The 13,994-nt window shown below is 35.6% G+C and overlaps 1 protein-coding gene across 3 annotated transcripts in view; it reads right to left on the bottom strand.

Moving 5' to 3' along the window:
* The window catches only part of RASA2 (RAS p21 protein activator 2), a 123,812-nt gene that overhangs the window by 21,481 nt on the left and 88,337 nt on the right, over nucleotides 1-13,994 (bottom strand). For 2 of the 3 annotated variants that reach the window (XM_047099216.1, XM_047099213.1), the window contains exons 15-19: nucleotides 12,684-12,790; nucleotides 9,144-9,227; nucleotides 8,431-8,508; nucleotides 4,517-4,590; nucleotides 3,869-3,978 (exon numbers count right to left, since the gene is read on the bottom strand). In XM_047099216.1, coding sequence (XP_046955172.1) covers nucleotides 3,869-3,978; nucleotides 4,517-4,590; nucleotides 8,431-8,508; nucleotides 9,144-9,227; nucleotides 12,684-12,790 — 453 coding nt within the window. The remainder of the gene's footprint in view (nucleotides 1-3,868; nucleotides 3,979-4,516; nucleotides 4,591-8,430; nucleotides 8,509-9,143; nucleotides 9,228-12,683; nucleotides 12,791-13,994) is intronic. The other variant, XM_047099214.1, reaches the window with a different exon arrangement.

Below are 13,994 nucleotides of genomic sequence, written 5' to 3'. Positions count from 1 at the left end.
TTTGATATCACATGGAAGTTGTGTAGGCTGTATGTATCTGTGTATATCAGGTCTCCAAGAGTGGACAATATCTAATCAAGTTTGGAGAACACAAGATGGAATTTCAGAGATGAATTTGCTAATAATCTATTATTAGTATTCTTGGTGGAAATTTAGAAACCAAGAGCAGTGGTTCTTAACGTAATTCAGATGGTAAGACATGGCATTCTTCGAAGCACACCATTTATTAAAAACATTTACTCCATGTATTAATGAAGGTAGTAAAAATGTGGTCCCCTGACAGAGGCTCTTAAAGACTAGAGGAAGAGACAGACAAAAGTAAGGACCACACAGTGTGACAGGTGTTACTCCTAAGGGGATTAAAAAAGCACAATAAGGGAAAAGCTCAACTGAAGTGCCTAGAAGCTTATAAATGACTTCCATAAAGAGCACATACTGGATCTGAGGCTTAAAAGACAACAAATCACACAGGTAAAGAAGGAAAGATGGGAACTTCTAGGAAGAGCACATGCAAAAGCACGAAGGTAAAAGAGCACAAGTTAAAGCAACTGCAGCAGCCAGTCTGGTGAAGCGCAGCTCAATGGCTGGATGAAAAAGGAAGAGACCGGAAGGTCAAGAACTCATTTGATTTCAGAATACAGCTAGAAAAACTTCTACTTATAGAAGATGACTATACTGCAACATAGCATATAAAACCAGATCACAAGCACACGTGCATAAAAAACTGTCAATATAATCATGACTGATTGCTGAGTGTCATACAGTCTCATTAATCTAGTTGTAATGAAGATAAGTTGTATACTATCTCTTGTTAGCATTTATGTAAACAGGCATCAAAAACTTAGTAACTTACTTAGGAAAAACCCTTAAAATTGAGAAAATTCTATTCATTCCTTTTCCAGTAAATTGGGAAAAGACTACTGTTTGATTCTAAGTGGCAGAAATATTTGATTCAGAATACTAGTGTCCATATTACAGAAAATTTGGGAGGCATTCTTTCACACACTAAAGTCATATAACAAGTAAAACTAGCAGTCTTGGCTATCCAGAAACAGCAAAGAAATAGAAAGGTAAGCAAAACATTTGCTGAACAACCAGAGAAATCCAAAGCCCATGCATTTTCTTCAGAGAGCAAAGTCCTGAAGTCTTCCATCAAAGCCTTTTAATTTTAAGCATAATTTTAACAAACACAGTACCTGTTTTCTCAAAGTATATGTGTAGTAAAAAATGGAGCTGAGTGATGGAGGTGGGAGTGTGATGTTACGTTATGGTTCACTGACAGCACAAGAGATTTAAGGTAACAGCCTAAATATAAAAGGGATAGAGAAAAACCATATAAAGCAAACACAGGAACACAAAAAAGCACAGCAGTCCAAGGCATTTTAGCTGGGGAGTAAACAGCTGCACACACTCATAAGCGGCCCTGAAAACATCACTAAATCAAAGCACTACATAATAATTAATATTATCAATGGCAGCCGCAACTCATCTAGAAAATGTTCACTTACGTTCAATGAATTCTTTTTTAGAAGGCAGGGAAGCATGTAATACATTTTGGAAAAATCCATCAAAATAGTTAAAACAAAAAGCATGGATGCTTAAAACTGTACGCTTTGGTAAATAATCTTTAAACTTCATGTAAGAGAGCTTATTCCTCCAAAGTCATTCCAATAGGTTAAATTTCTTAGGGCCTGAAAACAATGTAATTTCTATGTGTCTATTTTATACCTACGGCAGCCTAATCATTCTATAGAATTTTGTCCTCATAGGATCACTAGCTAGAGCAGAGGTTCTTAAGAACCGTAGATGAACTCTGGATCTACAGACTCATTGAAATTATATGCAAAATTCTATGTCCAGTTTGTATGTGTATTTTTCTGGAGGAAAGAGGCCAAAGCTATCACTGGATTCTTAAAGGGCTAAACGCAAAAAAGACTTTAGAATACTAGTTTAGATTAGAAAATACTTTAAATGAGGAAAAAATAGCTAATTTATTCATGGAGAACAACTAACTTACCTTAAATTTTATTTCAATGTACTAACATAATTAGCTTATTATGACAGCTATTTTTTACAAAGCTGCTATGTACGTGAGAACATTTACTTAGTATTCAACATAAGCTGTAACTTCTAAAACATTCAAAACATATTTAGCTTAAAAAATGGTCTGCAAGGCTAAGGATGTAACGTGTTGCTCTTTATGCCATAACAAATTATGACTGACTATTGATATGCCATAACAAATTATGTGGGTGACAAATAAAAATGCCTTTGGTTTCTTCTACCTTACTAATACAATTAGTCATATGTAGTCATTCTGGTTGAGCCATAATAAGGAATTATGAAACAAGTTTTCTTATCACTTTACTCTTTAAGAATCTCCACAGAACCATTCTACTTAACTGAATCTACAATCTCTTGAAAGTATCCTATGGCTGTTGTTTGTTTTACCATTTCAGAATTTATAGCGGAAGCTCTCTAAACAGATCTTTACCTAACAGAGCTAATGGATTAACAGAGACTCTCCATGCCCTTGTGAAACATTAACAAATGATGCTCATGGGATGCTGAATGCTTGTGGTTGCTAGGTTACTATCTATTAAGCCTGTACTCTATGTTTCCACTGGTTAGGCTGTTTTGTTTGCCAACCCTGTTGGGTTTGTTTTCAAACTTGTTTAAGCCATTTTTCCATGTTCTAATTATAATTTACTTAAATATATGTAAAGTGACAAAATAAGTGCCCCTTACTAAGAGGTTTATTGTTTATTTGAAAATCAGGTGAGTGCTTTGAAAAACACCAAAAAAGGAGACCCACACCTGTATAAGCAAAGCTGATTTACATGGGGGTGAGACACATGTAAAAGATTAGGGGTGACTATCATGAAATCTAATAAAATTCTGTACTTGGATTACTTTTCAAGTATTTAAATTTGGGAAAACTTTGGAGAAATCAACCAGAAAACTGATATATTATAGGTATATTTGCAAAATAAAGACAAAGGGAAATCCAATCTATAGATCCATATTCAAAGAAAAGATCTTGGTTCTCTACCAGAAGATCTGGCAAACAAATAAGTAAATATTTAAGATATGTATGCACATTTTTGTCTGTTTTAAAATGATTCTTCCTTTAACTGGCCTTTTTGGTTAAGTAAATTTCTTTGTATCCTGATCACCTTGAATAAATGGGTTTATGGAATATGGTCCACGATTTAGATATTAAGTTCTTCTTGCTATGATACCAGCAGGAGCTAATGGCCTTCTGTGGATCATGTTTGACTCCAAGGGAATGAACTTAAAAGGTGGAGGTTTTAAGCACTGTGCCAGTCCACTGACGGACAAACTTTGCTTCTCTGAATCCCTCAGAGATGGATTTCTTTATCCAAATAGCCCATTTGTGCTTTCTCAGGAAGTCAGTCACTAAAATTTCCATTTTGAAGCTAGCTTGGCCAAAAGACTAGAATGAATGTGGTAACTGTACAGGAATCACAATCTGTGGTGTGACTGTGGAAAAACTCTGGCTGATGTTATCCAGCAAACCACTGAAATACTCTCATTTATTAAGTATTGATTCTTACCAATTTGGCTCTGAGAGTTAAAGAAATTTCCAAGTTCTAGATGAATCCTGGGATTTACCAGGGATTTTTTTTTTTTTTTTTTTAGACAACAGAGCATATGTGAGGAAAAAAATGGAATTTACATGGTGTCATTTGTCAAATATTTACTATATCGTTAGTGTGTGTGCATCACTGCGAGAAACTATCAACTACAGTAATAAAGTGAAAAGGTTCACTGGAGTTACATTAAGCAAAAAAGAAATCTTCACCGAGGACCAGGAAAAGACCCCACAATAAAGCATAAACACAACTACCTGGCTGTTTGTGGTAGGTGAGCTCTCTGCTTGTTAAGCAGAACCACCGTTTCTTGAAATTCTTTTTCCCAATCCGAGTTCTTCCCTGAGCTCTTTTATACATCTCACTGCCAAAACAACAGATGTAAAAATTTAGCTACAAATATTAAAGTAGTTCATCCAAAACAAAGAATTGTTCTTTGATTTTAAATGACATGAAAGGCTGAGTAAGATTGTATTACATATACAAAAATGTCTTTGTCATCCATAACTTTTGCATTTATTTTGGCCATGCTAAGGGAATAAAGTTTTTAACTAATTTAATATTTATAACTGTGCTATTCAGACCTAAAAGGGCCAAACTTACCTGAAGTTTCCCTTTAACTTCCGATGATAACACTACTTCAAGACTGAAGTTTTCAAAGTACTACTCTAATACCTGTAATTTCATTCTATTTGAAAAACTACTCGAGGAATGTATGGACAAGGAATCATGCCCATTTGGCATGAGGTTCATATGCTACCGTAACTTACCTGATGGATGTTACTTAGGCAGTTCTAAGATGGAACAAAACCCGGATTTCCTCACTTCCAGACTCCTGCTTTTTGTACTTACGTAACGTCTATACTGACACATGACTTTAATCTCTAAATTCATTAAATTACCCTTCTTTCAGGTGCACAGGCTCACTCGTACCACTGGACTCTTTAGTTTCAGTTGATGAAATTTCATCCAAGAACTAAACAGGGAAATGGGCAAAAATTATACTTTGTGATAACATACATCAAAAATTCAGTTGTCTTAAATATCACTAATAATATTGTAAAGTTCTTTACTGAGGAATACATATAATTATAACTTCTAAAACAAAACACATATTTAATTGTACAGGAAATCCTAAGTTACACATTGGCTACATATTTTAAAAAGTTTATTCTCAAGTTACTTAAAACTCAGAATACATTTCTCTGTAAAAATAGCTCAATCTATGATCCCTAAACTATGACTCTGAAATCTATAAAGCTGTGAATAAAAAGAGTTGTTTTTGTTTTATTTTTGATTTACAGAAAACTCATTTGAGGGTACAACTTAACTTGAACTAGCAAAGGCTATTAATAGTCTGTATTTATCCTACTTAGTGTGAATATTCACACACTGTACTATATAGTATGTTTGATTATGGGGTGCTACCCCGGGCCACACTAGGGTGTAATATAATACACAGTATATACCTATTATCTTTTAAAATTCTGAAATATTTCTGGTCCCAAAGATTTTAGATATAGGATCGTGAACCTATATTTTAAGTCAGGGATAACCAAATTATGGTTCAGTGGGCCACATTCAACCTGCAGCCTGTTTTTGTAAGGCCTATGAGTTAAGAACAGTTTTTATATTTTTAAAGGGCTGGAAAAACAAAAACAAAAATAAAAGCAGAGAAGAATATTTACTCTTTTATAGAAAAGACTTTGCTAACTTCTATTACATATAACTGACTTTAGCCTGGAGAGATAGTACTCCATAATTATGACTGAAGTGTAACTGGGTTCTCTGGAATAACCTGGAAATCTAATCTCCATTTATAAACTTCCTAGGGGGAATGTGAGAACATGGTGGCTCAAGAACATTGGAGTATCCATCTCTAGCAATGGCAGGCCACCCCTGTGAAGAGCAGTTAGCTTCATGAATATGCTACCCTGACTGGTCAAGAGCTTCCTGGCATGCGGCTGTCTCTTCATGGAAAAAAGAAATTAGTATTTCAAGGAACAATCCTTGTTCTTAGAGAGGAATCCTATCTTGCCCCATAAATGAACTACCTACTTGTTTAGTCCTTGCTTTTTCCTTTATATTTTTCTACGTTGTCTCACGTGGGACAAAAAAACAAAACAAAACAAAACAAAACAAAACTTACATTCCAATAGGGATAACACTGAGGTACAAATGCCTAATCTAAAGTAGAATTGTGGGCAGTCATATTTTCTTAAGACTGGCTATAGACTGCCCACCAGAAGCCACACTTATAATTTTTTCTAATGTTTACTTCTAGCATGTAAGAAGGAAATCTTGGTAAGTAAAGGAACAAGAACAGTTTCTTTTGCATTATATGTGGTGATACAGAACAAGTACACAAGGGAACTAAAGAAGTGTCCTATCCTATCTCCAGTTCTCAAAGAGGGACTGTTCACTAACGGAGGGTCACAGACTTACTTAAATATTTCATTTCTCAGTATTTGCCTGAAGGCACTGATCTATTTACTTGAAAAATACTTATTATTTACTTATGACAATTATTACATCTAGTATTTGTTATATTTATATGGAGCTATGAGGTAAATACAATTATATCAAGTGAAAGAAAACACAATAATTAAGATGGACTACAGGCAGGGTGAATATAGGTATTTGCTCAGGGCCATCCCTGTCTACAGCTGTGATCCCAACATTATCCACAGTGTTCATTTTCACTCTTTAAAGTGTCGAGGTTTGCACACTAAATTATATGGTCACTCTGTTTATAGAACTATCCAGGTTACCCTTGCTAAACTCTGTGGGAATAGTACACCAACACAAAATGAGAAACTGGGCTTCAGAGGCTTCTACAATTTCTAGCAATGCATATATCCAGACTTAGTAAGTAAATAATAAAGAAAACTTAGATTAGGGCAAAATATCCTATGCTGGTTTAGGAGTCTAGAACCAAATCTGACATAGGAAATGTATTATGGTGATAGTCCAGGAGAATGTGAGTGGGTGACACAGGACACACAGATGAGGAACAGGCTCAACTCCTGGGACCCTTAACTACTTTCTCCACTGACATTATCAACTCAACACATTCTGATTTTATCAGGGAAAAAAAAAATCAGCTGCTACCATAACCTAGGTCAAAAAAGTGGGAAAACAACCCTAAAACAAAAGACAGTATATCATAATCTTGCCAACAAAAGTCTGCCTACGCTGTCCCACAGATGTTTCAACAATGTCCTACAAATAAAAGGGCAGTTTTTCCTCTGCCTATTCTTTTGAAAGGCTTTCTCCTCAAAAGCCTTCAGTGATTGCTTAAAAAGACTTTGATTGAACTTGCACAATTCTAGATGAAAAATTCCAACTGGTTTTATTTTTTAAAAAATCATCATTTTCATCTACTGACTCCCTATAAGAATTCTAAGCACACACACAAAAAAGTGCAAACATACACTTCATCAAAATATACTCCTGGCAGTCAACTGTGAATCAATCATGCTATAGAAATTGAGTGACATCTTTAAAATTTGGCCTAATTTTGGGGCGCCTGGGTGGCGCAGTCGGTTAAGCGCCCGACTTCAGCCAGGTCACGATCTCGCGGTCCGTGAGTTCGAGCCCCGCGTCGGGCTCTGGGCTGATGGCTCGGAGCCTGGAGCCTGTTTCCGATTCTGTGTCTCCCTCTCTCTCTGCCCCTCCCCCGTTCATGCTCTGTCTCTCTCTGTCCCAAAATAAATAAAAAACGTTGAAAAAAAAAATTAAAAAAAAAAATTGGCCTAATTTTGATTCATTAAATCAAAATTGTGATAAATAAAATACAGTACTTCCTTCAAGCCAAGTTTAGATTACTTCAAAATAACTTTACAAATTTTAGGGTTTTACAATAATGCTACATTTTATTTAGAATGATTTAGAACTCAAGACTCAAGAAATCTGGGTGCCTGGGTGGCTCAGTTGGTTAAGCATCTGACTCAATTTTGACTCAGGTCATAATCTCACGGTTTGTGAGTTCAAGCCCCATGTTGGGCTCTGTGTTGACAGTGCAAAGCCTGCTTGGGATTCTCTCTCTCCCTCTCTCTCTGCCCACCCACCAAAATAAATCAATAAGCTTAAAAAAAAAAAAAAAAGACTCAAGGAATTACAGATCCTTTCAAAACATTCTCAGTTTCTAAGTACAGCAATTTTTGTATGTTATAAACCTCACGTTAGGATATTAAATACTGTAGTCTTCTGTACATTTTAATTTACAGTAACTTGCCTTAAGTTACTACCATAAGCCTACTATATTTTATAAAATGGTTGATAATTCATGTATTTTTTTACTATACATCAAGCATCATACTAAGCCTTTATCCCTAGATCAGAGGTTCTCAATCAGAAGCAATTTTGTCCTTCACAGAACTTTGGCAATGTTTACAGACATTTTTGACTGTCAAATCTAAAAGCATCCTACCAGCGTCTAATCGGTACAGGCCAAGGATACTGCTAAACAGCCTACAGAGGCACAAGACAGCCCCTCATAATCAAGAACTATCTGACCCAATTGTTGATAGTGCTGCTGGTAAGAAACACTAAATCTAGCTATTTGTAATTTGTGTTACTAAGACACTGGCAATAGCAGCTGTTGTTAAACATTTAGGTATTTCCATAGCTAAAAATCCCATAGTTTTTTACGGGAGAAGAAAGGAAGAAAAAGATAGCTTTTCTACATTTGATGTACAATTTAAACATTATTTTTTTAAACTGAGGGTTAACTTCTAGGAATAATATGAAATGCTATTTCCCCGATGCTATTATGATAAGAAATGTTACTATTCTCAGAGTAAAACAATCATACCTTTTTAACTGCTATAATATATCGTTCTTCTTGAAACATTTTGAAAAATTCACACATGAATGTCTCTTTGAAACTTGACTAGGAAAAAAAAACACACAGAATTCATATATGTTAAGTAGAGAACTAAGAATATAATGAACTGTATTTTTAAGCTGAGGATTAAGGCCTAAAAAGAATCAATCATGTATTTCAAGAGAGCTATAGGACTTGGAGGGGGATTTCTTTCAATAGCTATTAGATGATATGGCACTAACAGATCAATAGAGTGTTCTTACATCTGTTCACTAGACTCTCTCCTCCACTTAGATATATTAGTTTAAATGAAACTTCTTTAACAGATGACTAAGACACAGCAGCTATCTAAAAGACAGCTACTGCATCTGTGTATGCGTATTTTAATTTGGAAGGGAATGAGTGAGAGAGAGGGATAAGGTATAATAACATTTAAAAGTGTGAATACAGGGGCGCCTGGGTGGCTTAGTCGGTTAAGCATCTGATTCTTGATTTCAGCTCAGGTCATGATCCCAGGTGTGGAGCCTGCTTAAGAGTGTCTGTCTGTCTGTCTGTCTCTCTCTCACCCCCTCCCTCCCTCCGCCTCTCCAACTGCTCATGCATGTGCTTGCACTCTCTCTCTCTCTCTCTCAAACTTGAAAAAAAAAAAAAAAAAGCAACAACAGAAGTGTGACCACAAAGCAGAAGATGTAAAGACTTACCTTGCTTTTGGACAGACTTCCCCAGCTTCCCAATGTTTGAATGGTTTTTGAGATGAGAGTTAATGTTCTAATTGTCTGTGCATCCTAAAGAATGTAAAAGAGACACAAAACTGTTAAGTTTTTAGGAAACAGAATTTGTGTAAAAGGTAGAATAGAGTGAATAGGCTATGTTGCTTTAAAACAGTGATTCAAAAATGTTGATTCAAATCACTAATGTAGTAAAAATCTAGCTTATGATGGGCACAACTCACCAGTAGTATATATGTTGCTTTGCACAACATGGCAGGTTGGATTACCTAACAAATTGTACTCACTCTTGAAAGGTCAAGCAGGTCTACATTTTCTACATTGGAACTTAAAATGACAGTTTCCAAATTTTTTGTACTCCACCCACCTTCTAATCCTACTCAATAACAGATATAGCTTCTACAATCAATTATTTTCATCATGGAAGCAACGACCTAACTAAACTTAGGAAATGAGAAGTCACCTGGTTCATGTAGGATCTTAGCAGAGGATAACTACTTGGATCTGTTATCCAAGCTATTTTTTAGCCTGTCTACCAGAAAAAAGTAAATATAAGTAAAATTAATTAAACAGTTCCCTGATTAGTCCTTGTCTCCTTCCTTTATTTTTTAACTGCAGTATAATTTACATATAGTGAAATGACCAGATTTTAAATGTACATAACCTAATGAGTTTCCACCAAACCATGTATCTGCATAACCAATTTCCTTATCACATAGAGAATATCTTTATTTTGGAGATTCAAATAAACAAGTACCTTCCATCAAAATTTACATACAGAAATGCTCTAGGTTTTTGGTTACATTCCTCAATATTTTAGAATTCCCACATTGGAAATAACAGTGAATGTGAAGGATAAGAGACAACAAAGATGTAAGGCAATCTGGAAAAAATGGAGCATCTGGGATATGATCATTATGATATATTTATGAAACAGTTACACCTTATAGTTATTCAGAAATATTTCAGCTAGAACATCTAAGATTCCATTATATGTATAAAAGATCCCTAAAATTTTCTGCCTTTGAAGAATATAAGATTCTTAACAATGGCTAATAAACTGAATTTGAACTGAATTTCATCAAGACTTCCCTGTTCAAATTTATTTTTTTTTAAGTTTATTTATTTATTTTGAGAGAGAGAGAGAGAGAGAGAAAAAGAGAGAGAGAGAGCAAGAGTTGAGGAGGGGCATAGAGAGAGAGAATTCCAAGCAGGCTCCGTACCATCAGAACAGAGCCTGATGTGGGACTCGAGTTCAAATCTGTGAGATCATGACCTGAGCCAAAATCAAGAGTCAGACGCTCAACCGAGCCACCCAGGTGTCCCCAAAAATTAGTGTTTTAAAAAAATTATTCAGGGGTGCCTGGGTGGCTCAGTTGGTTGAGCGTCTGACTCTTGATTTTGGCTCAGGTCATGATCCTAGGGTCATGGGACTGAGCCCTGCATCAGACTCTGTGCTGAGTGTGGAGCCTGCTTGGAATTCTCTTTCTCTCTCCCCACCCCCCGCCCCCAACTCACACTCTCTTAAAAAAGAAAAAAAAAGAGTATTCATTCGTGTATATGTATACAAACGTACACGCTTAAATTTGTGTATATCTTTAAGCCACAGGTGTAAAAACTACATTTACCTATTTTTTAATCTTCTGCAATCTGATTTTCTTGTACTCTACTAAAACTGGCTTCTCAAAATTCGAAGAACTTCTAAATGTAAATCCAACAACCTTTAACTGGTTCCCCTCCCCAACCACTCTGTACCTTTCAATACTGGTCTTGACAATTCCATCACCCTGAGGTCCCTGGGATTACTTCTTGCTCTCAACTTCTGTAGTATGAATTGTCTAAACTACTTACCTTGGTGCTAATCAAGTACTAGTTTAGATTATATACCTTATGTATTTGCCCTATTCTCCTAATTAGAACGAAAGTTCTCAAGAAGAGGGGATAAGTTTACATTTAAAAGCAAACTAAATAAAGTTACATGACACAGTATGAACCAGTCCTTCTAGCACACTGATTGGAAAAGTGACCTAAAATACAAAGTTTGTGGTTAGAAGGACTTTATTGCAACATCTGTTACAGAAATATGCAAATCCAAGTCTGAATACAAGGGAAGGTCACAAGCTCAGAGGTAGGAGTTCTGTTTATACCCAGAATGCTACTGCTAAACTTTTTGTGGCCCAGAATTCTGCACAGCTTTAGTAACAAGGCCGGAGAAAGGACAGTCCTGTGAACGAAAGGACACTGACCCACTCTCTGTTGCAGCTACTCACAGCCTGTTTGTCCTTTGGCAAGAAAGGGTGTGCTGCTGCAACAGCAGCAAGGTTCTACTCAGTTCTCAGAGTTAAATGAGTGAGCAATGTCATGCAACTGTGAACAGGAAGGGTGGCCTTCAAAGCCCAGTTTAACTCTAAAACCCCTGTGCCTTCCCTACCCTGTATTAGTGAAGTTTTCTAAGGGCAGAGAGTGTCTTCCTCATCACCACATCATCAGCGTTGAGCACCAGTGTGTGCTACATTATAGGTGTTAGAACACCTTAAGTGCCCTTACGGCAGGAAAGAACAGGGGTGAGCTCAAAGACTGGGAAGACTGAAGGAGACGACAGCATTCCAGTCTAATTCAGTTCAAATTGAGTGAGATCAAATCCTATTTCATCAGCTGTGTGACCATGGAGAAATTACTCAATTGCAATTTTCTTATCTGTCAATGGGGATGATAATAGAATTGACCTTACAGGGAGGACTAAGTAAGTTAAAACACAAAGTACTTAAGAAGGCCTAGTACAAAGCCCTAAGTAAATGTTGGCTAGGACTATTACTTGCTACACAAATTAGCAATGAAAGCAATTAGATAAGATTATAAAATAGTTAGAACATAAAGGGTTAAAATCAATCAGCAAAAATATTCTGCATGACAAAGAAACAAACAGCAAAAATAGGAGTTTTAAAATGTTAACACATAGATCTACACAGTACACATTCAGATATAAATAAATAGGATTTCAGAATGTTTTTAAAGTTTTAAATCTCATATATTTATAATATCAGGTGGATAAAAAGTAAAAATGTGGAGATACCAAACAAATTATATTCCAAAGTTTCTACACCTTTCAGAAATAAATCTCTTCAAATTTCTGTGAGATTTAAAAATACCTTTAAGATTAAACTAAACCTGTAACTCATGGAAAACAAACAAACAAACAACCCTACTACTATGGAAATTTACACACACACACACACACAATAGCAAATATAATGGTAAATATAATGGATCTTCTCTGCAACTATCATCAAGCTTCAACAACTATCCACATTTTATTACTTTTGTATAATATCTTTTTAATAACAAAAAATAGAATTTTTAGCCTTCTCTGAAAGGCTGAAATGGCTAAGAAAAATGCCAAGTAAATTTAAGTACCAGTTACAAGAAAGCCAAGTGAAACTGGCTTGTTATTTTATCTTTTTTAAATAAAAATAAATAAAAATGGAATAAAGCTTTGAGAAGAACAACACTTACTGGATGATGAGGTCGCAAATGAAAAGTATGAGGTGATACTACGGCTACAGCAAAGAAACGAAGAAATACAAAGCTGCTCACTGCAGAATACTGAACATGAGGGTCATCTGCAGGAAAAAAATGGTGAAATGTCATGCACAAAAACACTGAATTAAAAAACAAAGATGACAAAGTAAAAAATATTGAAAAAAACATAAACTAAATAGGAGATCAATACAATTTGTCTAGTGGGGATTGAGTTGATGAAATGGTAGTAATGATTATGACTAAATTAAAGTAATGATTATGACTAAATTAAACCTCTGGCTAAAAAAATCTGAAAGGAACAATAAAAAATAATTAATAAAATAAAAGGCAAAGCTACCAGGTCTTCAGAAATATTTTACTTTGGAAAATACCTCTTTGCTCATCTGCAAGAAGAGACTCCTGAAATTGCAACAATAAAAGTGGTCTCTAGCACTACCTAGTGGTTATACTGAAACCCTTAAGACTAGGATACATTATTTTCAGTTCTAGGATATTGTTTCAATTTTCCCTCAAAAGTCTTGATAACATCAAAGATGATGCAATAAAAACAACTAAGTGAAAATCTTTCCTTTAAAAAAGGTATCAATATTCCATATAAAAATGAAGATGAACCGAAGACCATTTTTGTTTTTTGTCATTTCACCTACAGCTTTTGTTTCAGACTGGAGTCAACGCTTAACCTGACAGTGAGATGACAGATACAAGTGGTGAGGGGGGAGAAGGTCTGTATTTGGTTTAACTCTTGTAAGTCACTCAACAGGTAATCATGGGCAAGTCATTTAACCTGTGCTTCTTTAGTAATTGCTGTCCACTCATTGTCTCCTCCCTGACTTTCCACTCACCTTCCTAAGGTAACAGAAGAACAAATGGGAAAATATGAAATGTTTCCTAACAACAAAACTATCACTACTGTAGTCTACTGAGAATATGAAAACATACGAACATTTAAGCCAACAAAAAGAATAGAAGACACATTTGCATTTATAAAAAGCCATAAAATGTGTTTTAGACCATTTCTGTAATCATAATTAAACATACTTTAAGGCCAAGATCAGTGGGTGGTGTAGAGTACAATGACTATTGTATGCTTTGTATTCTTTGGAATAAGCCAGACTCAGGTTGGAGACCCTTCTTTCTGCTGGCCATGTCTTGGACCTTGGGCAAGTTACATAACTTTTCTAAACCTCAGTTTCATTACTTACCTAAGGGGAGCAGTACCTATGAGTGAGTGTGAGCGTGAGAACAGGAGATCACACATACGGTGGTTGTGAGCATGAGAGTAGG

Source organism: Lynx rufus, unplaced genomic scaffold (assembly GCF_022079265.1).
Source record: "Lynx rufus isolate CCGP_SWC_20201006 ecotype Redwood Valley unplaced genomic scaffold, mLynRuf1.p SCAF_5, whole genome shotgun sequence".
In the NCBI taxonomy this organism is placed as follows: Eukaryota; Metazoa; Chordata; class Mammalia; order Carnivora; family Felidae; genus Lynx; species Lynx rufus.
Note: the sequence above shows the minus strand (reverse complement) of the source record. Positions and strands in the feature narration are given on the sequence as shown.